Raw genomic sequence first — 26,686 nt, 5'->3', positions numbered from 1 at the left:
TACATGCATGAAGAGCCTTGCACATAATTCACAAGGAACAACACACTCACTTGAAACCTTGAAGTAGATGCAAGAAGTATTTTATATCAGTATATCTGCTTGGAAATCATTTATGATCAATCTCTTACCTGCTGACTAAGATCTTCTTTTTTGTTCATGTCCACTTCATTCTAGTTCAGGTCACCATTAGAAATGGCCTAGTAAGAGTCTGGTAGAAAGATATCCCATATTTATAGGCACAGACACAATGAAGGTTAGTTCAAACAGAATTGCTGTAAAGCTCTTTTCCCAGAAGGCCACGCAGATGATGAATCATGGAGAGCAACCCCAATGACTCATGGCCAAGAGCACTGCTCTCTGGAACAGCACAGAAGTAGTAAACTGACAAACATGCATTATTAAGCTGCCTGCCTGGAAACAAAGACAACTGAGCATAAAACTGGTTTGCTCAACTTTTCTCCTCACAAAAGGCTTTTGTCCCGTAACAAGCCATTTCTGTTCTGGAATAGAAGCTATTGTTAGGCTCCTTAGAGGTAAAACCTATACTGGGCATTACAACAGCAGTATGTTTTTGAGGCACATGAACAGGGATTTGAAAGGCACAGAACACTGCAAGAAAACATGCAGCACCAGCCAGTTATTCTGGCTTGCATGTTGTAAATTAATAGTGATGCATCTGGTTGTATTAGAATCGGAGAGGGGTCTTTTTTGCATTAGATATCTAAAAATATTTCAAGATTAGATAGTTAAGCTTGTCTTTCTGTTTTTTCTTTTTATTTTTCAGGTTTAATATGTATTCAAAGGACTGTTTTTAACTGACGTTTCATTCATTCAAGTTCCTTTGGATGACATAAAATTAAAGGATGGCCATTGTTGTGCTTACAGGAGCCCAACCTAACAACCAATCACTCAATAAATTCAAGTAAACATGATGTTCAGATTTAATTATGTGAAAACTCAGATTTGGCATTCTTTTAATACTCAAAAAACCAAAAGTTTGTTACCCAAAATAACGACTATGCACTAGGAGCTATAATTCACAAAAATCTTGGGCATCACCAGTCCAATGCATAAATATAAATGCCCAAGTCCTAAACTGGGATTCTGAAAATCATTCTTTTTCTTGTAGGCCAGAGATCCTACATATGTGACTCCATCTTTGCAATTTCTGTAACTGCCCCATTCTGAACTGCCCCACTTGTCACAGACCAGAGCAGGCAACAACTGGAAGTTCACTACTATTCAAGAAATAGGCTTATTTATGTCTTGACATTTTGTCAGCCAGACATTAAAAAAAAATCAACACCCAGACCATTCAATAGGACCAGGCTCCTACATGACAGATAGCATGGAAGTCAGCATTTTGCTTTTAGAATAATTCTTTCAAAAATGCCTCAGACTGCCATCATACAACAGTAGGCACAAATGTACAGTTCCTTTTCTAGGCAATGTACAGCTGTCATAGACCTACAGGCTGCCATGGCAGAATTGCTTGTGAGCCTGCTAGGATGAGCAATGTCAAAAGGACACTTCTAAACAGGACTACTCACACCAAATTGTCTGAGAGGCAGAGGCCAGACAGAAACAATTCTTCTGCCTTCCCATTTTTACCATTTTGAATGCAAGCAGGAAGGACGTCAGTTCTTAATTTAAAAAAGACACGCTTCAGGTTAAAAATCTCATTTTTCAGAGCAATAAAAATATTCTTCGCAACAACAGTGGTCAAACACTGGCACAGGTTGCCCAGATAGGCTGTGGGATATCCATCCTTGGAGGTATTCAGAATTTGAGTGTAAAACGCCCCGAATAAACTGAGGTAAGTTCTGATTTAAGTGGCTGATCAAGCCTGATAACTACCACAGATGTTATCCAGAGTAAATTATTATGTGATTGTACATCTGATTAATTTATACATATTTTTAATTAACTTCATTACATTCTTGCAAGTACAAAACATCTCTGGCACACTTCACATCCTGTTCTACTCTGTTCTGCTAAACAGATCCTAAAGACAAGAAAGAGAAACCTTTGCTTTAAACAGTGTAGTTGAGGCACCAATCTTCTGAACATCATTAGAAAGAAACAATCCTTTCATTAATGTTGAAAGAATCAACTATTTCCATCTCAAGTATTTATTAAGTCCTCTTAAAAAAAGAGTTGTTTTGTTTTGCTTTGTGGATAGAATGAAATAGGAGAGGGAGGGGGTTCTCTGCCAAGATCTGCCTGCAAGATGCTGCTGGTTTCAGAAAAACTGTGCTGATTGGAGAATCTGAGAATCAGATCCAGAAACTGATGGAAGCTTATTTCAGATCTACCACAACACACAGATTACTACAAAGAGCATTGTTTGGTCAGTAACACTCACCATCTTCCCACCTTTGGGAAATAAGATAAATCAAGACAAATCACTGTATCTCATGAGAAAAATCCAGGGGTTTATTAAAAAATGGCTTTTATAAATACATTAAGAAAGGCAGTTTCTGTAACTAAGCTTTTGTAAAAACCTGCTTTCAAATGGACTTGGGAGTTTTCTTCCTAAAACAAACCTCTGCAGTCTTTCCAAAACAAAGAAAACCCAAAAAAAAACCTACAGAGGAAGGCATCCTCTGAGGGAGAAGTATTCTGACAATAGAGAAAAGGGAAAATAAAGTTAATGGAATCATGTTTATTTTACATTTATCATTGAATTGTGCATAAGAGACATTATAAGTAGTGAATTCCAAATTCCTGAAAACCCAGTTTAGTATTGGCCACAATAAGAAAGGGCGAAAAAGTAGGGATCAATATTTACTGCTTGATCAGGACACAGCTGTGAGAAACAGCCATGCCATGCTCATCCACCCCTTGTTTCCTGGCAGACAGATGAGATGGGCTGGAGCAGACCTGCCTCTTAGACCTGTTCTAAAATGCTTGTCCCATCTTTCATCCCCTCCTCCTTTTCCAGTTCATTAGAGAGGAACCTTCTCCAGTCCTTAAACCCATCAAGTAGGAGTGAGAGGCCTTGAGATGGTTTCAATTTGGCATTAGCATAAATGTGCTAAAAATGTTCTTTTTCCAGCTGGACTGGCTACAAAACAGTTTTTAACATAATTAAAAGTAAACGAAATTTCTCAAGGGCATGTATGGTGCAGACTAATATTTTCATGTTCATATATATTCTTTGTGTCACCACAGGAAATGGAGTCTGAGAAGAACAGCTCGAAAAGTGTTTTCTGGAGGAGAAACAAAGATTTACACAAAATAATCCCTTTATTTTAGAATGTAGAACTGATAGCGCGAGTTTGCATAATTGTTTAATTTAAATATACAGGGCTTCAACCGCAGTTTATCAAATAACAATATAAAAATCTAGACACTTCAGAACTATAATACGGAACAAATGTCACCAAAGTGGTTACTTAATACTTTAACTACAGATACTTTGTATGCACTGTCTATGATGAATAAGTGCTAATGAGAATGTGCAAACTGTTAATTATCCCATTAGTAGCTCTTCAGCAGCTAAAAAAAGAGAACCAGCTTCTCTGGTGACAGCTACTGTGGTAAACAACTGCCAGCTCAGGGGAACGATCTGCTGGTGAGTTGATGGGAGCCTTCAGACAGGCTTCAGCGTCATAGTGGCCTAAAACTATTTCTGATTCCAGCTACTTACAAAAGGGTGGGGTTTTTTAATGTATTTTCAAAAGAAAAAAAAAAAAAGTTAAAATTTTCACTGCTTGTACTCTCCTCCTATTTAATTTGGTTCTCCAAGGGGGGAAAATTTCTATATATGAATTAACATCCCTTTAAACAGTGAAGAATCAGGCTTTGGAGCATCCACCAGGAAAATATTTTTTCCCCTAACTAGTGCAGGTTACATTCAGTTGCTAAAAAATGTTTTCTCCCATTTCAGAAACCTTCAGAATAAAGAGACTTTTAAAGCTGTTTAGCACTCTTATAATGTGGAGATTTCCAGACTGGTGCCAACACTACTGTATGGATACACATGTTACAGTATGGATACAGTATACAGCTGTATACTGTATACTGTATATATCCATATATGTCCATACACTACTGTGTATGGATATATATGGATATATACTAGATATAGTATGGATATATATCCATAACTAACACAGGTTACAGTATGGATATACAGGTTACAATGTGTTTTGGCAGACTTATTGCAGGAGTTTTTTATAAAAAAGACTCTTGAACTCTCCAGCTCCAAGGCTGGCAAAAGGAGGTGTTCACTAAGTCTCTCCCACGTCATCATAAACTTATTAAATTCTGGGCTAAATTCTAAAGGCTAGTATTACAAAGCTAAATACAGAATTGGAACATTGAAATCCCTTCAAGTAATTCTAACCTAATGTGTTCCTTCACCCAACAGGATACATTTCTTCTTTTACCTCTAACCTTGTGCCTTGCCATCATTACTAAACAACACTGTAGCTTCTATTCACAGGCCTTTTGCTTTGCATTTTTTTTACAGCTGATATATTATTCAGCATCAAGATTTACAAAATAGTTCATCTAATTAAATTCCATATTGCCATCTAGTAAAACAGATTGTTAGGGCTTAGATTTGTATTGCCATCTCAATTACTGGAGCTATATTTCTCCTAGATCCTCTTAAATTTTCCTCATATGGTTTTCTCTTCCTACATTTTCAAAAGGTAGGCACAAATGGTGCTCACATTGAATTGGAACCAAAACAACACCATGACTAGAAGAAGAAGAATTCCTGTGCCCCGAGTTCTACCCAACACACCTTCCTTCTCCTTCACCTCTCTGGTGGCAATACACACTCACTTCCCTGGCAGTCATGCTTTGCCACAGTGCAGCTGCTGGACTGGGGAGCAGCCATAGAGGCCTGTTAGAGAATTGTGTCCTATTTCCTCTACATGCCTCTTCCAGCACAGTACCACGTGGGAAGGCTGCCTTGCAGCGTGGCCCTACTCAGAGCCCATCACCCCATGGGGAAGCGTGACCTGTGAGGAGGTCTGAGAGGTGCTCCAGCAAGCAGGGCACAGGACAGACTGTAATTAGCAATTAATATGGATTGCAGTAAATCCAGGTAGTGCTTGTCATTCTAATCCTGCAAAACACATCATGTGAGCATTAGTACCATTGCTGCAGTTTTACAGCTACCCCTGTAATTCTGTCTCACTATGACATGTTCCCTGAGGTGAATTGCAAGAAGCTGCACAGCAGAAACTGCATAACAGAAGCCCTGACACCATCTGTGGCAGCTGGGATTTTCCACCTTAATATACAACACAAATTCCTGGCAGATGTAACAGACGTTACTTGACACAGCAACACAGCAGTGTCACTGGCCGAGGTTCTGTAGCTACAGATCTTTGCACTCTGTGTAAAATCTTCATGATTTAATCTGGAACCACACGAGGGAGGCCATGAATCCATGCTGGAAGAAGGTTTGATGGTTACCATTAGTGGTCAGCATGGACCGTGACCGGTGCTTCATCACGTGACTCTTGTTGCCTCTTGTTATTTGCCACCACGCTCCACAGATTTCTTTTTCCATATACAGTCAGCCTTCAAGTGAGACATAAACTTTAAGGAATTTAGAGATTTTAGAGGAGCTAAGGCTTTAGTTAGACATAAGCTTTATTTGAGTTAATTAAAATAAATGGGTAGGCCTAGATGAATTTAAGAGTTAGTAGTTAACTAATAACTGATTGATTGTCAACACAATGTTTGGTTAGCTGGGTTTATAATGAAGAATATAGAAACTGATAAATAGCTTTTAGGACCATAAGACAATTGTAGGCCTCCTCTGTTCTGAAACCAATTGAAGACAGGGAGTAGGAGTTCTACCAAGGGTTCATTTGTCATATTTGCATTGAGAAGGTAGAAAGGTCAGAACGAGGAAAACTTCACTTACTTCCTCATTTTGGGACCCTTCCCAATGAAAGGGACCACCAACCCATTTCAAGAAACAAACTGTGCATGCTTAATAGCTTTTGAACTAATTACCATATGAAGCAGGGAATGGGATGTACCAAAGTTATGAATATGCATTTGTATTTTGGGTATTCAGTACTTGCATAGATAAAAGGACTCTGTAATCACCAGTAAATGGTGGTGTGTGTTTGGGAGCTATCCCACACACGGCCCGGTATCACGATAAACATACACTTTCTAACTTTAAACTGTTACAGAGTTTTTGTCCGTCACAGCTGGATATTGGTACTAGATCAATATCCATATTTTTTTAATAAATCACAGGAGCCTTTTGACATTACACCTACTAACCCCATTTTAGCAGAAGGTTGGAGAAAATTCATGGCATCTTATGGCCTTTGTTCACATGTCTTGCATGCCCTCCAGGTAAACGCAGCACAATGTCCATCACACACCTCAATCACTTCAATTTTTCCAGGATTACCCCTGCTTGCTGGAAAAAGAGGAAAAAAATGTCACTTAATAGACCTGGCCTTTTACTTAGACTTAAGGTGAGAGTTCAGATGTGCTTCCACACAGCTTCCAAATTGTTCCACTTTAAAGCAGACAGTCAGCTGCCATTAAAGTGTATTAACACTACAGTGAGAGGTGCTCCATGGCAAGGCGTGCACTTAGGCATGGATATCCTGTGTCTTTAGGTGGTGTCACCAAACAAATGGAAATAAGTAAGAATGTTTACTGTCTCTTAAGGGAAATAAAAATTAAAAAGAAACTTTTCATATATTCTTGAACATATTTCTGCTAAATGTTTTTCTCTTTGACATATTTCAACCCTTTGTAACAGTGTTTCAGGTGGCTGTAGTTCTATTTCCACGCTGTTAACTTGCCATCACAGTTGAAAATCTCATTAGAGAGAAAAAGTAAAGGGAAAAACATCCCTCAAGTACAACAGGATCAGACTGACCCAGCCTCTCTGCAGTGTGCAAACATAGCCTGCATGGCAGATGATTTGTCAAGTATTTTTCCTGAGGAACCATCAGTGGTTTCCTAGTACACAATTATGCAAATCACTGAAAGCACTATGTGAAAATGATGATATTTAGTATGCACTCTGAGTATACTAACAATATTCAATGCCATCCATACTACAATCCAAATTTTCCCAATTATATGTCCAAAAAGTACATATGTATGAGATAAATAATGATAAATTAATAGCATCTGCTACCTTAATTTGTACTTATAAATTGGCAAAATCTAAGAAATCAAACAACAAAAAATGCATATTTGCCCACATAATATACCTGGTTGTAAAAAACTCTTTATATCCATTAACTTTAGGGTCTTTCTCAGGTAACACCCGGAATTTTAAAACAAGTCTAGAGGAAGTTATCTTTAAAAATTATTAATGCAATAATTTTTAGCATTCTATAGCTGAAGAGGAATTCTGCACTGGGTGTTATGCTTAATTTAAACTTTGGCATTTCTGATTATTAAAACTTGACACAAGATTTATTAGCCTAATTACCTAGATGTTTTAATGTATTTGTGCTATGACACCACAGTTCCACTATTCCTTATTTTGATTTCCTCAGTAAATCTGTCCACTCTGAAAGTAAATTCTCCTTTATGCCCTCTGCAGGCATAGAATATTCTGGCTTACTTGTATTCATATTCCTTTTTCCTAAGTAGATTATTTGTCTTCACACGTAGAGCATATACTCCTTTTTCATTCAATAAAGTGCAGTTATCTAGGGTACAATAGATATGGTTTGAAATCAACTTATAGATATGGTTTGAAATCAATTTATGCCTGGATGGATTTAGATATGTAATTCTGCCCCCCTTACTGACACCCTTAATAACTATGTTCAAATGCTTAGTGATTCAAATCTGTATTTGATATATATTCAAAAATGTGAGGTTCAAACTCAAAAGTAGGAAGCATTTCTTTGCCAAGAGGGAATCAAGCACTGAACAGGCTTCCTAGAGGGGTGTTTCATGTCCCTAGACTGTCAGTGCTTAAGAGGCAATTGGGCAATGTCCTTGATAATATGCTGCAACTTTTGGTCAGTCCTGAAGGAATCAATCAGTTGGATTGTACATCACTTCCAGCTAGAACCATTCTATTCTATTCTATTCTATTCTATTCTATTCTATTCTATTCTATTCTATTCTATTCTATTCTATTCTATTCTATACAACTACTGTTGCTAAATGAATAGATGACAAAGATGCTTAGTCCTCCTTGTTAAAATTGCTCTGCTTGATGTAAGCTGATTAAAAAATCATTGGGTCAGATAAAGAGAAGTAGTATAAGCTTAAATCTCTATAACTAGTGAAAGATTCTTCCAGACAGAGGGAGAAACAGCTTTAATCGCTGTCCTGGTAAAAATTATATACTTTAAATTGAGGCTGTTTTCTAGCCACCTTTTCTGCCAGTCAGGTTTTAAATTAGCATAGAATAGATGCAGTGGGGTAAAATTAAGAATCTCTACTTTCATTTAAAATATGCATTTCTATCATGTTTTCAAGGAAGCCTTGAAAGCAAGCTAGTGTGAGTGGAAACAGAAGGGAGTACTAAATTCCTAATATTTCAATCCTTGCTGGTAATTTAACAGCAACAAAAAGTAGCTGCCATGTTCTCTACTTACATTAGGTGGCACCATCCTCACAGATTTATTGTTTATGTAAAAAAGCTTAAAAACATTAATTCTGAAATTATGTTAATTCAAGTACAAAATACCTTGATAAAGCTGATGCTTGAATTGTAACTCAGAGGAACATCTGACATTATTTAGACAAGAAAGAGTACTCAAATTTTGTGTAAAAGAAATCTTCTTTGTTGAAGAAAAGGTGCACAGAATAGCTAGCAGGAAAGCAGGAATACCGATGGATTTACCCCTAAACCTTGCTCTGTAATAGGCTTATTAAGAAGCCCACAATTCACTTTTCATCTCTAAACAGGTTTTGTTCCCTGAAAAACAATAGTGAAAACCTCCTTATGATTCAACTTATTTAACTGGGTTATGATAATTTGCAGGACCTTTTCATTCTTCACTTATCAATGGAGGAATTTCTAAAAATAGTTGAGAATTGCCAATTCCACTTTGCAACATTCATCACTATTTCGTAGTGTGGGTCTCCTTGCGTTAAAATGAAGTTAGTACTATTAGAAATGGAATGAAGGAGAGGGTAAGTGTTGAGAGCAACCAACATCAAATTCAATTAAGATCAGCCTGTTCTCAAATCATCTCTGTGTCAGGCTAGGCATGGACTTAGGCATGGATAGCCAGTGTCTTTAGGTGGTGTCCCAAAACAAATAAATAAGAATGTTTACTGTCTTTTAAGGAAAATAAATAAAAAACAAACCCTTTATATATTCTTAAACATATTTCTGCTGCATGTTTTCTCTTTGATGTATTTCAACCCTTTGTAACAGTGTTCCAGGTGGCTCTAGTCCTGTTATCATGCTGTTAACTTGCCATCACAATTGAAAATCTCATTTGAAAGAAATTCTTACAAGACTCATGACACTAGGGCTCCTGGTCTTGAGAAGAATTCTTCTAATAGCTTAACTTTAAAACTCAATGTTTAGTTTTACCAAATTTGGAAAATTATATACAGTCCATCAGATAGAAACAGGTGGGTGTGAACTGCCTAAATATTTTAGGACCTCTAAAGAGAAGTGACTTTCTGTTTCCTTGGTCCATCTCTAGGGTAACATACTAGAAACTCATTAAATCAGTTTAAGTAACCTCTTTGTCATGGCCTGAGTAGCAAGAATCAAATTTATAAAGGCAAATAGATGTTATTTGAAATTTTCATCCACATACCTCACTGCTCTTATTGCTGATGATCCTCTGATACCAAATTTCACCCCAGTGTGAACTCGTGCCATTTACTGAGGTTCACAAAGACAGGTGACCCAAACAGCCTGTGATGAATATCCCTCCACTCTGTTTATGTCAACTCAAAAAACCAATGACAATTCAAAGTTATGACTTTGGGTAGATGATTAAGGTAAAAAGAATGCTAAAGTACGGAAGGCCCTAGATACCTAGCCATGACATTATTATTAAGTCTATCATATATTACTGTATATGTATAATTATCATATTTTATTATTATTAAATCTATGTATAGTACAGTATGTACGTAAGCCTGGACTGATTACAGGATGCACACACACTGTTTTCTTGCACATATTGCTGCTTCAGAGATGAATTAAGGATGACTGATCTATTTATTAAAAAACAAAACCAAGATCTTGTCTCAAATAACAGTGATAAAAGTTGGAAAATATTGCAAAGTAATTGAGTATGCATTTTCTATTGCTCTAAAAGAATACATTGGTGTCACAGTGTTTTCAAAGTTGTGCAGCAAAATCTTGCTGAAAACTACTTTTAGAAGTTCCTTTCTAATTTCCTACTGTTTGTAAGATTGTTTAAAGAGCAGATAAAATAGGTCAGTTGGAGAATGGTACTGAATAGGTGACTAATGCATGGCATTTATACAAGTTACACGTAATCTGTATATGTTTTCAATAGAGCATGGTAGTCCTAGAAAACAGATTTGCTCCCACAAACCAGTGTATTTCTTACACACTTACTGGGGTTATAATACACTCCATACCTAGAAGGCAGAGGAAAGAATCAGAGGCTTGTTCCACAGGTTATGTTACTGGGACTGTATCTGCAGCTGTAAAAAAGAGGCTTGGCTATAAAAAACCAACCATGCCAGCTAAAAGCAGTCAATACATGCAGCAGCACATGCTGCAGTACAGAATATAGTGAGTGTTCCTTTTTGCTGCAATTTGGCACATTTACTTGAGCCAGGTAATTGAAGTGGATCTCACAAATGTCATTTAGCATTTGTCCCAGTGCTTCAAGCAAACGTTCTTACGACTGAGTCACTGAATGAAACACTCATTAACTACTGGAGGCAGGAACTGGACAAAGTAAAGCTGAGTGTGTTGCCTCTGATGCCTCCTAATACACACATTTAGTGTTTCTACCCTAACAACTGAAAGACCACTAGTCAAGGCTATGCAAATAGATTTATATATTGTCCTTACTTTTCTTTTGATCTTTTAAATAAGGATGATTTAAACTATAACAGGTATTCCAACAATGGTATGGAAACTTCCATGTGCACGACAGATGAATGGATTGAAGGCACACCCAAAATCAGTTTGGGAGGTTCTCTAGTAGTGCACTTGTGCTCCATCATCCCTCCTTGCCCATAATGGACTGTGTTTTGTACATGCTCATGTGCCAGGTGGCATTCAGGGCTCAGAATCATTTCTAACAAGTGGTTTAAATATGTCAAACCCATTTTGGAAGGCACAAGCTATTAGACACAAGAGCATGACTGAGGCGGTTCCAATCAGCCTGAGGATTCAAGAGCTGCTCTTGGCAGTATTTATGCACTGATTTGCATTTAATCCAACAGTCCCATGTGGGTGAGGAGGAGATAGTGTGGCACATAAAAGGCTATCAAATGTGTGGCTCCTATGAGCTCTGCCATGGCTCTTTGAAAGAATTTGGTTGCCAGATCATTTCCTGATACTCTGATAAGAGCAGTAAGGGACTTACCCCTCTGTGTCATTGTCCAGAGGTCATCACTTAGTGCATTTTGAATCTCTGTAAGCTTTTTGTAATAAGCAAAACAAAATTGGCATAGATTGTTAAATAAAGACATAGTGTAGATGTAATTACTGACTGATTTTCCTTGCTGCCTTATCAGGTCAGACCTAACATGTCTTCTCTAAGCAAATTACTTGCAGTGCCATAGGCAAGTTTTCTTTCCCATATCCAGTCCAATGGTTCAAATTTCCACTCATAAATAACTCCCTTTACCCTGTAGATATTTCTAATGATGAATGAATACTTTTCCTAGATACTTTCATCTTCAAGAAGTTCCTGACCTTACAAATATAATCCAGAGAAGTAATGAGGAAAGATTCCCTATCTTCTTAAATGAGAAGGTGCCAAATCCCCACTTCTTTGCTACTGATTTGGTGTAATTTAGAAGACAATTTTTTTCTAGTGATCCATATAGCAGGTTGAGCATAAGAACTCTAGATGTAGGAGCCCGAGGCAAAAGTCATTACAAAAACAGCAAAGAGGAGCCAGACCTGCATTGCAGTGAAGACTCCAAGGCAAACTGCATGCACAGAAGTGCTGTGCAATTCTTTCTTTTTCTCAGATAAGTACTACTCTATGTTGGTTCCCCTTCTAGGCATAGAAAGCCAGGATAGGGTTAAAAGTGTTCCAAGACATGGAAAGATTTTCTGAGTTCACCCAAAGTCAGTGACAGAAGCATATTTATTCTGTGAGAAAAGTACATGTGTTACACCTGATCAGCCAAGGGTAAAGCAACGGCTTAAAATAACAATGAAGCTTGCAAAGTTTTTGCAGAAGATATCTAAAAAGCTTAAAGCTACAGCTTGCTCACAACTTTCCTGAACCTGTATGAATTCTAATTGACATAATCATTATGACCTCAAAAAAAACTGGGAGGATTTTCACAGGCAGGAAGGAAGGTGTTGCGGTAATGGGCAACATAGGGACCCCAGGGAGGTACAAAGTTGTGCTCTTTATTGCCAAAAACCTGGCCTTTTTAAGCAGTTAGCTGGATATCACCAGCTAACACAACAGGCCCAAGTCAGTCAATCACCATACACCATGATGTGGACATGTGGCTGTCACACAGCAGGTCTCTCACATCTCTCATGTCTCTCTAACCCTATTCCAGCTCAGTCACTCTCCCATAGCCAAAGTAACAGGCTGGAGCCATGTTACAAGGCCTTCCTTTAATAGAGCCTTACCTATCAGTAACAATTCCCCCATCTTTGTTTATGTGTTGCACAGCTAAAACTCTGCGCCTGTAAAGCCATTATCTTATTAAGACTGCTATTGATTATTTGCTGCACACGAGATACAATACACAGGGTATATATCACAATCATTAAGAACACACCAAGGATAACTGTGCTATACATTACTAAGTGTTTAAGCCATGCCTCAAAGCTGAGGCTGTCGAGCCATGAAGACACCTCCCACCAATCACCTTCATCGTGTTGCAGCGGCAGTTTAGTGAGCTGCTTAAGATTACTGATACTCTTATGAAAGGACTTTGGATGGTCACTTAAGTTCATGCAGCACATGCCATCAAAATCTTCGCACCCATGGCCATGAGCCAGCAGTAAGAATTCAATGGCTGCCTTGTTTTGCAGTGTTGCATGTTGCACTGATTTAACGTCAATCAGCATTGCTGAAAGAGAGGCACTAGTGGCATTAGCTTCCTCTGCAAGCCACAGTCGAGCTTGTTTAAAGAAGAGAAAGCATGAGCAGTACCAGTTGCTGGTATCAAGCTGCCAGAGATGCACTCTGCAGTGTTCCAGAAAGTCACTGGTGGATCACACTTCTCTCTGAGAACCCATGTGCTGCACCTGACCCAGTGCTGAGCTGCAGCTGTTAGAGCTGTCTGATTTGGATGAAACTAGGTCAGTTGGCCAATAGTGCAACAGCTTTGCCTGGCATACCTTTCCAGATACACTCCCTACACATTAAGAACAAGTCCAAGGGGAGAGCAATAGCACTGATACCAGATGTCAGTCAACTTTCCAAAGTTCGATTACACCACAAGGAAGTATTGCTGAAAATACCTTTAGCAGAGACATCAAAGTTAACACTGTTTATATGAACATCAAATATATCCCCAATGTAAAAGCAAAGCATGCAATGGGACACTGCAAAGTCCCCAGTCTATCTAGTTCTTGTGGCTGCGAGAGCAAAGCTGGAAAGTTGTGCATTCTTCTCAGATCTTTGTACCATGTCTCATCCCATCCTGTGTTCTTTCACCAGGTGTCCTGGCACCACCACCTGGGCTGCAATATACTTGGAGCCAGGCAGTTTCACATTGTAGAGCTTACCAAAACGCTCCTCACCAATGGGTACCCCTATGAACCAGGTGTGAAAGGAATCCCCAGGGGATGCCACAGAGGTGCACATAGTATCAGTGTGTGTAGCATTTGCAAGGGTGATCCATACATTTGTGCTGTCCAGCGTAGGGGGTAAGACACTCACAGTGCCTTCACCAATCAGGATGATGCAAACAAATTTAATGTGGCGACCTGTGGAGACACAAGCATAACTCCTTCCCCACATTAGCAAGCCTAAAGGTCCTGCCCACTGCCCTGTTTCTAGGTCCTTTACCATCACCAGAGGCCTGGGATGAGCCTTTGTATCAAAACAAAATTGCCTTTTGCATGCTGTTTGGCCAGGTTCATCCCAATTCAGGAAATTGAGAACATACAGGGCTTTTGCTAATCTATCATGGAAGCACTCCAGGAAGGCTTATTTTTGACATGAGAGCCATCTCCCTGACAAATTTAAGATACCTGCAGAGTAGGGCTGGAGAACTTTACAGAATAGACCTCAAAGTATTAACACAAGCAAAGTGGCACTTTTTCCTAGGCTCATTTATTGAAGGAGCTGAATTATTTGACTGAAATATTCTGGAATTCAGCCAGAAGCACAGGAAAGATATGAAACATTTTGACTTAAACTCAGTGCTTCAGAAAGGTATATACAAATCAAAATTGGTATTGTATAATGGGAATGGAGGCTCTTTTCAGTGGTGTCTTCAGTGGTGCAGAGCAAGTGGTGCTGCTCACACATGTGCAATAGACAGACAGAGCTCTCACCCTGCTGCATCTCTTCCCACTATTGCAGCAGGGAAAATGATCTTTTGATAGAAATGCCAGACTAGTGTAAAAGGTCATTAATGACCCATTCTATATAATACTCATTTACACTTCACTTAGCATTCCATTTAATTAGTAGCTCAAGAGGCAAACAGGAAATAAGCATCATCTGAGGACACTCCTAACATTATTCTCTACAACCTCTCTGAAGCAGACCACAATCCCCCCAACAGGCTGAGACAAGAAAAGATTTGAGAAGTAAGTGGTATATATCACTCTTTCCTGTATGCCAGCTGAAGCTAGCAAGATGTACATGCCACTATGACTCAGCACAACAAACCTGCAATTTCCTCAGGCTTTGGGCATTTGACATTAGAATGACTCATTGTCCATATGGAGAGCTGAGGAGTCATTTTCATATGACCGCACCAGAGCATCTTGAGAGAACTTAGAGAAATAGCTGTAGTTCCAAGGTGTTCTTTTTCTGATAAATTTTCTTAGCTATTTCAGTTACCCCTCTGTGATTGTTTCATCAGTGAGATACAGCTGCTGATTGTGGCTCCACAACTCTTACAAAACAGTATTGCGTATCTTCTTAGAAGTTCTTATGGTAGCAACTTTCCACCAAATCTTTGACGTTTGGCAATACTAAAACAACTAACACAGAGATATGTTAATGTAGGTCATCACTGAATTGTGGAGAAAGGGAGCTGAGCCATATCCTACAGGCCATGGCATTTTACATGCCTTGGAATGAGAAGCAGATCCCACTGCACCCCAAAGAACAGCCTGCTTTCAGCACCAGAGCAGCACCAGCCTTCCTTGCACAACCATGCAGCAGGCTCAAGGACCTCCCAGCTCCATGAGGAGGTGAAATTGAAAACGTGCTAAAATGAGCAAATCTCTCCACCCATGCTTTGGAAGGTGGCCACAGCTATCCACCTTCAATCAAGAAGTGCCACACAGAGCACAAATTTATTCCATAGAGGAGCCACTCTTTGTTACTCTTTCTCCTTTATCAGGGCATTTAAGCATTAGCACGTGGACTAATATTCCCACAAAAAAATAACAGACCCTTATTGTCCAAAGGTCACCTACATCAAGCTTTGATATTAGCAATCTGATAAACATGAGGGTTCTAATCTGACCAAGGTTCTTAAACTGTCATGTAACAGAAGATTTCAGTCAAACAAAAGCTTTCAGTCACCTTTTCAAATCAATAAAGTAACCAACTACAAAACTAAAATGTGACTATAATATCACATAGGTTGGAAGCTCTTTAGCTATCATTTACTATTTCAGCCATACAACTATGGCACTGCAGCTGGTGTGTAACCATCCATGGGGGAATGCAGGCTGAAGAACTGAGGTCTGACACTGGAAGATAGGAAATGTCAGATAAATTATTTCCTGTCAACCTTTATTCTGTTCCTTGTGCAATTGTATTTCAATACAGTCTTTAATTAAGTAATCATATCCTATTCTTCCCCCTTCTTTTTTGCCTTTAAGATTTAATGCAGAAAATTAATTCCCATGGTAGTTAGAGGAAGGTATCAGGGGCAACTCTTGGTTGTGATGCTCCCTAGCTTCTCTGCAGCTTGATCTTTCATCCTCAACTATATTTTTTGCAGGTTTGGTTTTTATTACATGTGAGTTTTTATGAACAGATAACATCAAAGTTAGGTGAATTTTGAGTGCCTTTTACCACAGCTTTGCAGGTGGCTAGCAGAGGCACTTTTTGTGCATCCCAGGCTTGAACAATACACAATGACATGAGAAAAGTTTCAATATGTTGGTTGGTCTGTTTCCAGACAAAAGCTGTTTCTAGTAAACAATTAAATATGATAATTTTTCATGTGGGATGTTGCATTTGCACTGAAAATTGCAAAAATAAGTGATACAAGCAGCTGAGCTGCAGTTATCACAAGACATAAAAGTAACATTCAACATAAAATCCCCATAATTTTAAACATAAAAGTTTGAGGTTGAAAATTGATGAGGTTGAGCTCACACCTGAAGCACTCAGTATTTCACTGTAAAGCAAATATATTCTTCAAGGGAACAAAATCAATCCTCCTACTAATTCTGCTTCCAAGTGTCAGCCTGCATTATGTGAAAATGTTACCAGGCAATGGCATGACAGCAGGGAACAAATGAAACAAAAATCTCTGCTCAGTGTACTTTAACTTCCATATGAAATTTAAGAGAAGCAACTGCAGTTTTGCTTACTTAGCCTGTATCAGCTCCATTCTTTACAGTTAAAATGAACATTTAGAGGTGGAATGACCTCCCTGAAGAATACTATGTTTCTGTCCCTGACCGCTCATGCCTCCAAGTATTGAAAATACAAGCTTTTTTTCTTTTTTTCTTGGCAAAGGAAGAAAATCTGATATTTGCTGATATTTATATTTAATACCTGCTTAAAACCATCTTTTCCAACACATCACCAATCAAAAAAAACTGTAATATTTTTTGCATTGCCCTGAGGAATTTAATCATTCTGCTCTAGCCTATGGATGATACAATCCAGACCTCAGGTTTGCACTTCATAGAACTTTGTGATTCAGCTGTCGTGGCTACTTCTATTTTTGTGTGTCCAAACCTTCAGCCTGTGCTTCTGGGTTTGCTGCAGTGTGTGTTTGGCTGCATTCAGAAAGATGTTCTTCATTTTAGCCTCTCTTTTCAGTCTCATAACTAAGCCTAAAGTGAGAACATAAAAGAACCAAATAGTCCAGGTTTGTGATGAAAAACAAAGCTTTCTTAGATGTCATTAACCTGTGAAGCTATTTAATCAATCAAGGAGATTCAATGCTACCATATAGAACATGGGAAATATTTGAGACTTATGAAGTGTTATTATGTTACAAAATTTTGGCTGATGGGCTTTTGTATGAAGCTCTTTTACAAATATTTAGGAAATCCAATTTTTCAATGTACAGCCCTGAGACTTTGTTATGGCTTGCACCAGATATCCTATGCCTGGAGCTAATACATAGCTGCAATAGCAAAATTTGAAAGGCAGTACTGCAGATTCTTATGGCATCTTCCTTTCCAAAAGCTACTGAAATACCTTTTTCTCCACTAAAATCAGAGATTTTATCAGAAGTGGTTTGATATTGATTGTCTATACTATCTAATTGCTGTATTCATTTATAGGACAGGGAACCTACTGCTAACAAGAGGCACCTCTAACTAATCTGTTCAAGAAATGGCAATAATAATTGCTTTTGCTCATCTTTATCAAATCCACTGCTGTGCACTGACTATGACTCTTTCAGACAATCTCTGTTGCTTTGTGGAAACATTTCTTGAGAAAAACATTCTCTTTTTATGGTGTAGTTACAGGGTTATTTTCTTTTTATTATGGCTCTCATTTTTATTATTATGAAAATAAACATATGCATAGAAGCAGGTTTTTTATTATTTGAGAATTAATCAAAATGCCACCAGTTTTTTTGCATTCATGTAATTATTTTTATGTTTGAAGAGCAACAAAACATCTGTTAACTATCTATCATAATACTATACCACAAATTAATTCTTTTTCCGTGAACATCATAAAGGTATATGTGATATTGCAGTAGACTGTCATGAAAAACATTACTGTGTAATGCACATGCTTATGATAATTTTATATGGGAAATAACTGTGTGCCAGGAGGTGAACTTCAGCTCTTTCTAATAAACTGAGGAAAAACCAGCAGAGCACAAAAACTTACTGAACTTTGCTGCCTTCAGACAATTGCTGTTTCCTGCAGTCCTAATTTGGAGTTTTAATGTCATGTGTAAGTGAATCTAGCATTCAGGAATGAGATCCTGCTTACAGAAGACACCAAAGGAAAAAAAATTTTTTTACTAACATATTTGTCCTCATTTTGTTGCACAAGTTGTTGCAGCCATTGCAAAATTGCCATAAAGAAAGAAGAATTTTTAGAAACTAAATATCTATCAGAATAAATCATATTGTTAGCTTTTAGTGAACAAAACAACTAAACAAAAATACTTCCATTATTTTTTTGCCTAATGAAGCTTCAGACAGTTATTAATTTACAGAGGTCTAGCACTGCAATCAAAACTATTACCCCTTTAATCTTCATTTGCTCATAATCAAGGCCTTGAATCCAGCTTTTTCATTTTCTAGTACAGTCTACTTTTTATAAGTACAGACTGACTGCTATCAATTATGTAAGGGGAAGTACAGACTGCATCATGTATCCTCCTTATAATGTTTCCTTTTCCTCAATACAGGCATAATTTAATCACCTTAAAAAAGTCCCAATTATTTCTGCTTGAAATCCCCATGAAAAATGGACCATACATCACAATATAGTGTTTTCTTTACATTGATCAGTACATCCTCTTACCTACAAAGCAAACATTTCATCATTCATGCTCTTTCCCTTTTCTCTACTAAAACAGATTTCCATGTAAAGAATGTCCACATGATTTAAAGTATATTTCAGACTTTTCAAAAAATTCCTCAAAACCTTGCCTAACTCCAAGGCCCCAAGCCAAGTTTCATGGAAAAAGGATTTTCATGCAAAGAGGATTTTCTAGTCAGTTCTTTCTTCCCCAAAGGAATTCATAGAAGCACTTTGCTTCTATGTGCTTGAAAAACTGAAATAACTAAAATAATTTTTGAAAAAACCTAGAACTTCTTCTTATTTGGCCCTCTGAAATTCACCTGCCTAACAATTTTGCCTGTCAGTTTTGAAGATAGAAGATAAAATTAGTGCAGAAAAGTAGTTCTTTCTTATGGAAACACCCCTCCCCTCCCTCACCCCCAATTATATTTAGTTCTATGAGAAGGTAAAAATTTTGGAACACTGAAATGTCTGTTTTTAAATGTTTTTATTGTCATGTAAATTAGTCTTCTTGGCCTATCTCTGGTCAATACAGCTTCTTCAGCAAATTTGCTGCTGCTGGTGGCTTGCAAAGGTAATTTGCCTCCCACGTTTGCAGGTCATGGACAAGTCACCAAGTGGTGCTTTCTGGCTGATTAAGCTGTGGGACATGTTCCAGTGAGCAGGTCTGAAAGCACACACTGACCCTATCTAAATCTTTAGCCAGGTGAAACCTGGGAACACCTCAGCTCCCCCCTGCCTCCACCTGAAGGCACCCTGGGCACCTGGTCCAGAATGTGATCCCTCTCCACACCAGCAGCCCAGCCTTGGCTGTGGGTCCTCACAGAAAATGCTTCTTCCCCCTTGATCAGACATAGCTGAAGCCTATGCACACAGATGAAGGAAGAGTTTTGTTTAAATAGCTTCTCATTACAAACACCAGTTCTGCAAAATCTGGTAGGTCAATTGAAAAATCATCTTTTAAATGAAAAACACTGAAACATGACAATTCCCTTTATTATGAACATAAAGGTTTGCTACATAATGAATTCTAACTATATCTTCAGGAGCCTTGTGATCTAGAAGCTGTTATTCTCCTTTGTCTCTTAGGAAGCTTCCTGGACAAATAACATTTTTCATTATTTACTGGAAACATCCTTTCCTATAGTGAAGAATGGCACGTTTTTTATAAGAACACAGATTTCATCTGATGAGGTTTTAATTCTATTCCTCTCTTTCCCCTTATTAGACCATATTTCTGAGGTGGAGGAGTGGGACATCCCAGTCTGAAATTCATTCACACTTCACAGTCTTCAGGCACAGTTGGGCCTTTAAGAGACATGAGTTGCAAATCGGTGAACCTTACCCATGGTAAATTCACAGCATCAGTTGAGCACCCTGTCATCTTTAGAGCATCCAAAGTTGTGCCTTACCCTAAAGACTGGCTATAAAGGAGAAAGCATACAACACATTTTCTATGACTTTGGATTTCAGCACATCACCCATTGGAAATCCATCGGCCCAGGCACCCACTTGAAAGTCCTGGATTACTTACAGATAATGGCCACACAATTCCCCCCCTTCAAAGAATCCAGGACCCAGGAGCCAAAGAAAGCCACCAGAATATTTTGATGTGAAGTTGAGGTCCAGAGATTGAGAATAGTGATGATAGGCAGAGACAACTTGCTGGTTTTACTGCTTTGGAGGATTAACATAGAGAACGTTAAAATCTGTTAAAATGTATTAAAATCTGGGCAAGCTGGATAGATGGGCTGGGTCCAGTGGTATGAGGTTCAATAAGACCAAGTGCCAGGTCCTACACTTTGACCCCCAGGCAGCACTACAGACTGGGGGCAGAGTGGCTGGAATGGGGCCCAGTGGGAAAGGACCTGGGGGTGCTGGCTGACAGCAGCTGAACATGGGCCAGTGTGTGCCCAAGTGCCCAAGAAGGTCAATGACACCCTGGCCTGTACCAGCAAGAGTGTGGCCAGGAAGACCAGGGCAGATTGTCCCTCTGAACTCAGCACTGCTGAGGCCACACCTGGAGCGAGTCCAGACGAGGGCAACAGAGCTGGTGAAGCATCTAAAGAGTGAGCCCCATGAGAGGCAGCTGAAGGAGCTGGGAGTGTTTAACCTGGAGAAGAGGAGGCTCAGGGGTGACCATACAGCTCTCTACCACTCCCTGCAGCCAGGTGGGGATTGGTCTCTTCTCTCAGGCAGCCAGTGACAGGATAAGAGGAAATGGCCTCATGTTCCACCAGGGGAGGTTCAGACTGGACGTGAGGAGGAATTGTTTCACAGAAGGGGTTGTTAAACAGTGGAATGGGCTGCCCAGGGAGGTGGTGGAGGCACCATCCCTGGAGTTGTTCACAAAACTACTGGATGTGGTACTTAGTGCCGCAGCCTGGTTGACAATGTGGTGATCGGTCAAAGATTGGACACCATGATCTTGGAGGTCTGTTCCAATATAATTCTGTGAAATCATAGAATCACAGAATCACTAGGTTGGAAGAGACCTTCAAGATTATAGAGTCCAACCCATGCCCTAATACCTCAACTAAACCATGGCACCAGTCTTTTTGTAAACACATCCAGGGATGGTGACTCCACCACCTCCCTGGACAGACAATTCCAGTAATTTATCTCTCTTTTGTTAAAAACTTTTTCCTACTATCCAGCCTATATTCCCCTTGGTGCAGCTTGAGACTGTGTCCTCTCATTCTGTCAGTTGCTGCCTGGACAGACAGACACCAACCCCCACCTGACTACAACCACCTTTCAGGAGATTGTAGAGGGCTCCTTCCTCTCTTTAGTCAAACTACTGTTAGTTCAGTAATATCCACTAATCTTCTTAAGGGATGACTCGCATCCAAGCCCAAATTTCCACATATTTCAGCCTGACTCATCACTGTTTAAGTTGGAATTGTTCTGTCTCACAGTTTTTGCAAATACACTGTCAGTCTTTGCTTACTCATATTAATAGCTTTGCCATGGCCTCATGTCTCCCCCCACCTTTCCAGCATCTGTGGGCAAAAACCAATGTTTTCTGTCTGAGAAGACTGGAAGACTTATTGACTCCTCCATGAAAGAGGAATCTTTGCTCCTCAGCAAAGCCAGTCACAGCTTTTTCACTACTTGCTGCTGGGAGTACTCTACAGCTGATCTAAAAAAGCCTTGGAAGGTGCTTGAGAATTAGAGCTGCTGGCAAGGCAAAGAAGTGGCAGTCACTCCCTGCCGCCTCCAAGAATTCACATTCTGTAAGGGGGATTTTCCTCTCATTTAAGCCTGAAAACATTCCTGAGAGGAACAGTTTGTCCTCAAGTTGGCATAATGTTGCATTAAACATTTGCCACTTACTGTTCTGCAAGCTGTTAAGCTTCCTGTGAAAGCAGTAAGATACCACAGAAGCACTCTTGTAAACAGAGTCCTACATCATTTTATTAAAGAACTGTGGCAATACTTATCTGGGAACAAAACAAGGGGAAGTTGCATCACTCTGTGGGCTGCAAATGAAGCAAGGGGAATTATTAGCCTAAATTAACACAGAAGAACAAATTATATTCAGCCAAGAAGTGTTTTACAAGGAAGAAGATGAAAGAGAAAGTTGTAGCTTTCTATAAAAGGAAAGATACAACTTTAATGATAAGCATAAGAGAGAGGATATTCAGATTAAAAGAAAGGAAGGGTGTAATTTGATCTTAGTCCTGAGTTGTAACTACAATGCAAAATAAAAAGAATACCAATGAAAATTTCAATACACTCTAAAAAAGGCATAGAAATAAAGGCGAAATGCACTTACTACAAAGATTCTGGAGAACCTTCAAAGTGAGCAAAACGTCCCTTCTTTTCTAACTGTGCAAGGACATCTGCATCATACTTGGCAACATCAGTCCCTTGCTTTGCTAAGGCCATTTCTATCCTTACCCAATAAACCATAGATCTTATTAGGAGTCTTGAATTATAACCCTAATTGCTATGTGCTTCACAAACCCCCTACTGCTAACAATCCAATTGCAACACAAGAATTGACAGATAAACACAGATGAACATCATTCAGTGAATCCATGTGGTACCTTCTAGCCTAGAATCTCCATAAAAATGGGAAAACATGCTGAAACTTTCTTATTTCCCATGACAGACATTGGTTGAAAAACACCTGCATCCTAATCACTACCATCTGCACTCTAAACTCATTTCTTGCAGGTTTCTGTTTTTCTGAGTGGATCACAGTAAATGTAGCACAATGAGAATCCTGTACTTGTTTATATCTCTGCAAATGTGATCAGGCTGAGCCTGCTCAAGAGGAAGCAAGTAAACAGTGTAATAAACCAGTTAAAGCACTACACTACTTTACAGAAGATTAAACATGCCCAGAACTTTTTTATACTGAAACTGGCTAGACCAAAATATCCAAAATGTCAGCACTAGTGACCATTCTTTGTCTCCAAAGCTTTCAAACTGCCTGGAGGGAATAGTGTCTGTTCTGTACTAACTCCCAAGTAGTGCCCAAGAATTGCTGGGAGGAGTCTGAGCTGATCCAGCCCAAACCAGGGACAAGGTTAATGATCTAGCACTACAGATGACTGAGTTTATTACTCTGGAAGATTTAGAGTAAGAGACACCTCCCATGGCACTAACCTCAAGGAAGTCATGAGCAAGAATTAATCAGAAAACAATAGTGCTTTCAAGGATTTACTGCAAAAGCACATTCATTAGACTGCACCCCTGAATGTACCAGAGGCCAAAAACAGATCAATAGTCCAGAAAGCAACCTCCTAAAGGAGCTCTTGTTCAGCAGAACACTGCTTGGAAGGGCAAACTCAGGACTGTAGGCTCAGAAAAGATCTTCTTTGGTAAGTTTCTACAGCAAGGCAGTTGAGTGCTGCAGCAGGGGAAGCTGAGGAGGAAGACAAGGGCATCCCTACTTACAGACAAGACTGCACCAGAAGTGCCTGACTTACATAAGCAATTTGTTCTCTTGTTTGTGTAAGCAATTCAGCTAGACCACAAATACCATCCTGAGTACTCAGGTGAAAAGTACTTGCAAGTCATTCTTCTGAGAAAATGCTCTGAAAAGCAGAGTCCAAGGCTGTGACATCAACTGCAGTCCTCTGTATACCATGACTGGATGCTGGTGAGTCATGCCATGCATAAACCACCAGCATTTGAGAAGATCTTCATAACCAGGTCCAGTAAAATTTATTGTTCTAAATTTGCAATTAACTCAGTTTAAATTGACATAATTAGGAGAATCTGACTCATAGCCTTTTTATAAGCGTATTTTAAAATCTAATTTATAAGATAAATGCATCTTCTGTTTCTGAAATGACATAAATATTACCTTTTTTTTTTTTTTAATGAAGCTATGCTTCATTTCACCCAGTAAAGGAGCCAAACCCTAGTTTATTAGTACTTGGTCTGTGTCTGGCTGAGAAATGAATCAATACCCTTAAATTCTGCCCTAAATGAACTTTTGTGCAAAGTTGTGTCTTACAGCACAGCTGAGGATTTAGATCAACACACTGACTCAGATCCTGCCTGGAGCCACAACTGGATTTTTATTGCTGTTAGAGAGACCTGCGTCTTTCATCGGTCCCCTCCCTCTTTTTTTTTTTTTTTTTTTTTATATAAAACCACCAACTCTAATTCTAACCTGGACCACAGAGCAACTTCCCCGATGTCAGGGGAGCTGGCCTGGGGTGGCAGCTGGATGGGGCTGCGCCGAGGAGAGCAGGGCTGGCTCAGCAGCGTCAGGAGGTGTCGCTAGGCAACGCAGGTAACCATGGATACCTGCATCCCCGGCGGCCCGTGGGATTTTGAGATTAGTCATTCATCTGCAAAAACACTTTAAGAAAATAAATAATAATTAATGTGTTACAATGCAACACTGTCTCCGTATAAATGTTGTTGTAATGACGAGATCCAATTTAATAGAACTTACTTTACTGGGACTTGGTGTTTGCTCCACCTGAAGACTCTGAGAACTCTAGGTCACAAAATCATGGAATCACAAAATAGTTTGGATGAGAAGAGACCCTAAGGGTCAGGTAGTTCCATGTCCCCTGCCATGGGCATGGACAACTTCCACTGGACCAGGTTACCAAAGCTCCATCCAGCCTGGCTTTGAACTCTTCCAATGATGGGGCATGGTCTCTCAAACATTGTGAGCTGCAGCATTAGTGACAGAACCAGATCTCTGGCCAAGGGTCACATGTTTTTAAATCCTTCATTAGAGAAATACCCTGAAGCTTAAAATGCTACAAGAAAAGTAGTAGAGTTCCTTTACATAGAAATTGCCCAGTGAGATTGACTGTCCCTTCCCCAGCAGTCTGGCACTGGTGTTTGGTTGGAAAGTGTGATTGCTGGCTGATTAGTATCAAAGTTGCCAGTAATCATGTGCCCACAACTAATGCTGTCCCATCTTTCACATGTTGGAGGTTTCCAATTAGCAAAGGCAGCCCAGAAAGAGCAGCATCCTGGGGGCCACAGCAGCAGGACAAAGAGCAGCCAAGGTCACCAAGCACCTTCCTTTCAGCTCTTGCAGGAATGTGATTGTGTAAATACATGTGCACAATTTTAGCAAAGCCAAAAAACCTCCAAAATCCTTTGCAGTCTGTGGCCACTACACCCTGAGCAAAATTCCCTCCCAGCTCCAAGCCTGGGAACCCGTTCAACCCTGTGCTTATGTGCCTCACTGCACACATCACCTGCGATACTGGTATTACCAGTCTCTTTCCTACCACTTCTTTCCCCTAATGCTGAATACTTGAGTCAATAAAATCAATCTGTAGTTAGCAAAGGCTAACTAACAGGAGCATGGATTTGTCCTCGCACAAGTGGTGTACCCAAAGTGATTAGCTCAGTCATTCCTGATAGGGTCTTGTAAACAAATTATTGATTCCTGGGTGTTTGAGGGATGTTGATTAGAATTAGTTTAAAGCAACAGCTCGTCTCACTTCATCAGAAAAAATTGTAAAAAATGTATCAAGGAGATCAGCTGCTTAATAAACAGTATTTTTTTTTAATCTGTGATATGCTGGCTATTTAAAATATTACTGCAAAGGAATAAGCAAACCAAACAATGATAACACACATGCTATATATATTACCTATCTTGCCTTAATTAAAGTCGTTTACTTGTTTACTATTGGAATGAGGCAGGCCCTGTGACTTGCTTTAATCTGCTTATTCAACTTCTTTATTAAAATCATGCTTTTCAGCTGTGATCACTAAGCCAAATAATACACACTGTGAGCAAAAAGCTTATGAAAATCTGTATAAACTATTTTGATCAGTCTTAATGAAAAGTTGAATTTGGCTTCAAACAATGAACCTTTTTTTCTGTGAAGCCTTTTAGGAAATCCCACTGCAAAAATTCTCAAGCTTAAATGGTGGCTACTGAGGATACCATTTGCTTGCTGGAAACATTTAGAAAATTTGATTTACTGTGCATAGTAGAAAAACAGAGAAAGTAGAAAAAAATTTCTGGATTCAGTTGTACATTTGCAATACTGACACAGTCATAAACTACTCTTTGATCAATCTTGTGGTTCAGCTTCACTGACGTCAACGCCCTTGGACAAAAGCACTTGTAAATAGCTCCATAGTTTAATAGATTTTTCTTCATGAAGCCTAAATTTATATGCACATCTATGCAGTGTCCTTGCACTCTCACACATACTTGCACAGTTAGCAGAGATTCTGATTTAGCAATCAGG

At 39.2% G+C, this 26,686-nt stretch overlaps 1 protein-coding gene across 3 annotated transcripts in view; it reads right to left on the bottom strand.

Annotated features, from left to right (window-relative positions):
- Positions 1-26,686, bottom strand: part of LGSN (lengsin, lens protein with glutamine synthetase domain) — a 61,402-nt gene that overhangs the window by 21,890 nt on the left and 12,826 nt on the right. For 2 of the 3 annotated variants that reach the window (XM_071433020.1, XM_071433113.1), the window contains exon 1: positions 129-158. The exons of the other annotated variant lie outside the window; for it this stretch is intronic. In XM_071433020.1, the coding sequence (XP_071289121.1) occupies positions 129-158 (30 nt within the window). Of the gene's footprint in view, positions 1-128; positions 159-26,686 lie in introns of those variants that run through there. 3 annotated transcript variants of the gene reach the window in all.

Source organism: Agelaius tricolor, unplaced genomic scaffold (genome assembly GCF_023055355.1).
Source record: "Agelaius tricolor isolate 1412-34295 unplaced genomic scaffold, bAgeTri1.0.p SCAF_1, whole genome shotgun sequence".
NCBI classification, from domain to species: domain Eukaryota; kingdom Metazoa; phylum Chordata; class Aves; order Passeriformes; family Icteridae; genus Agelaius; species Agelaius tricolor.
Note: the sequence above shows the minus strand (reverse complement) of the source record. Positions and strands in the feature narration are given on the sequence as shown.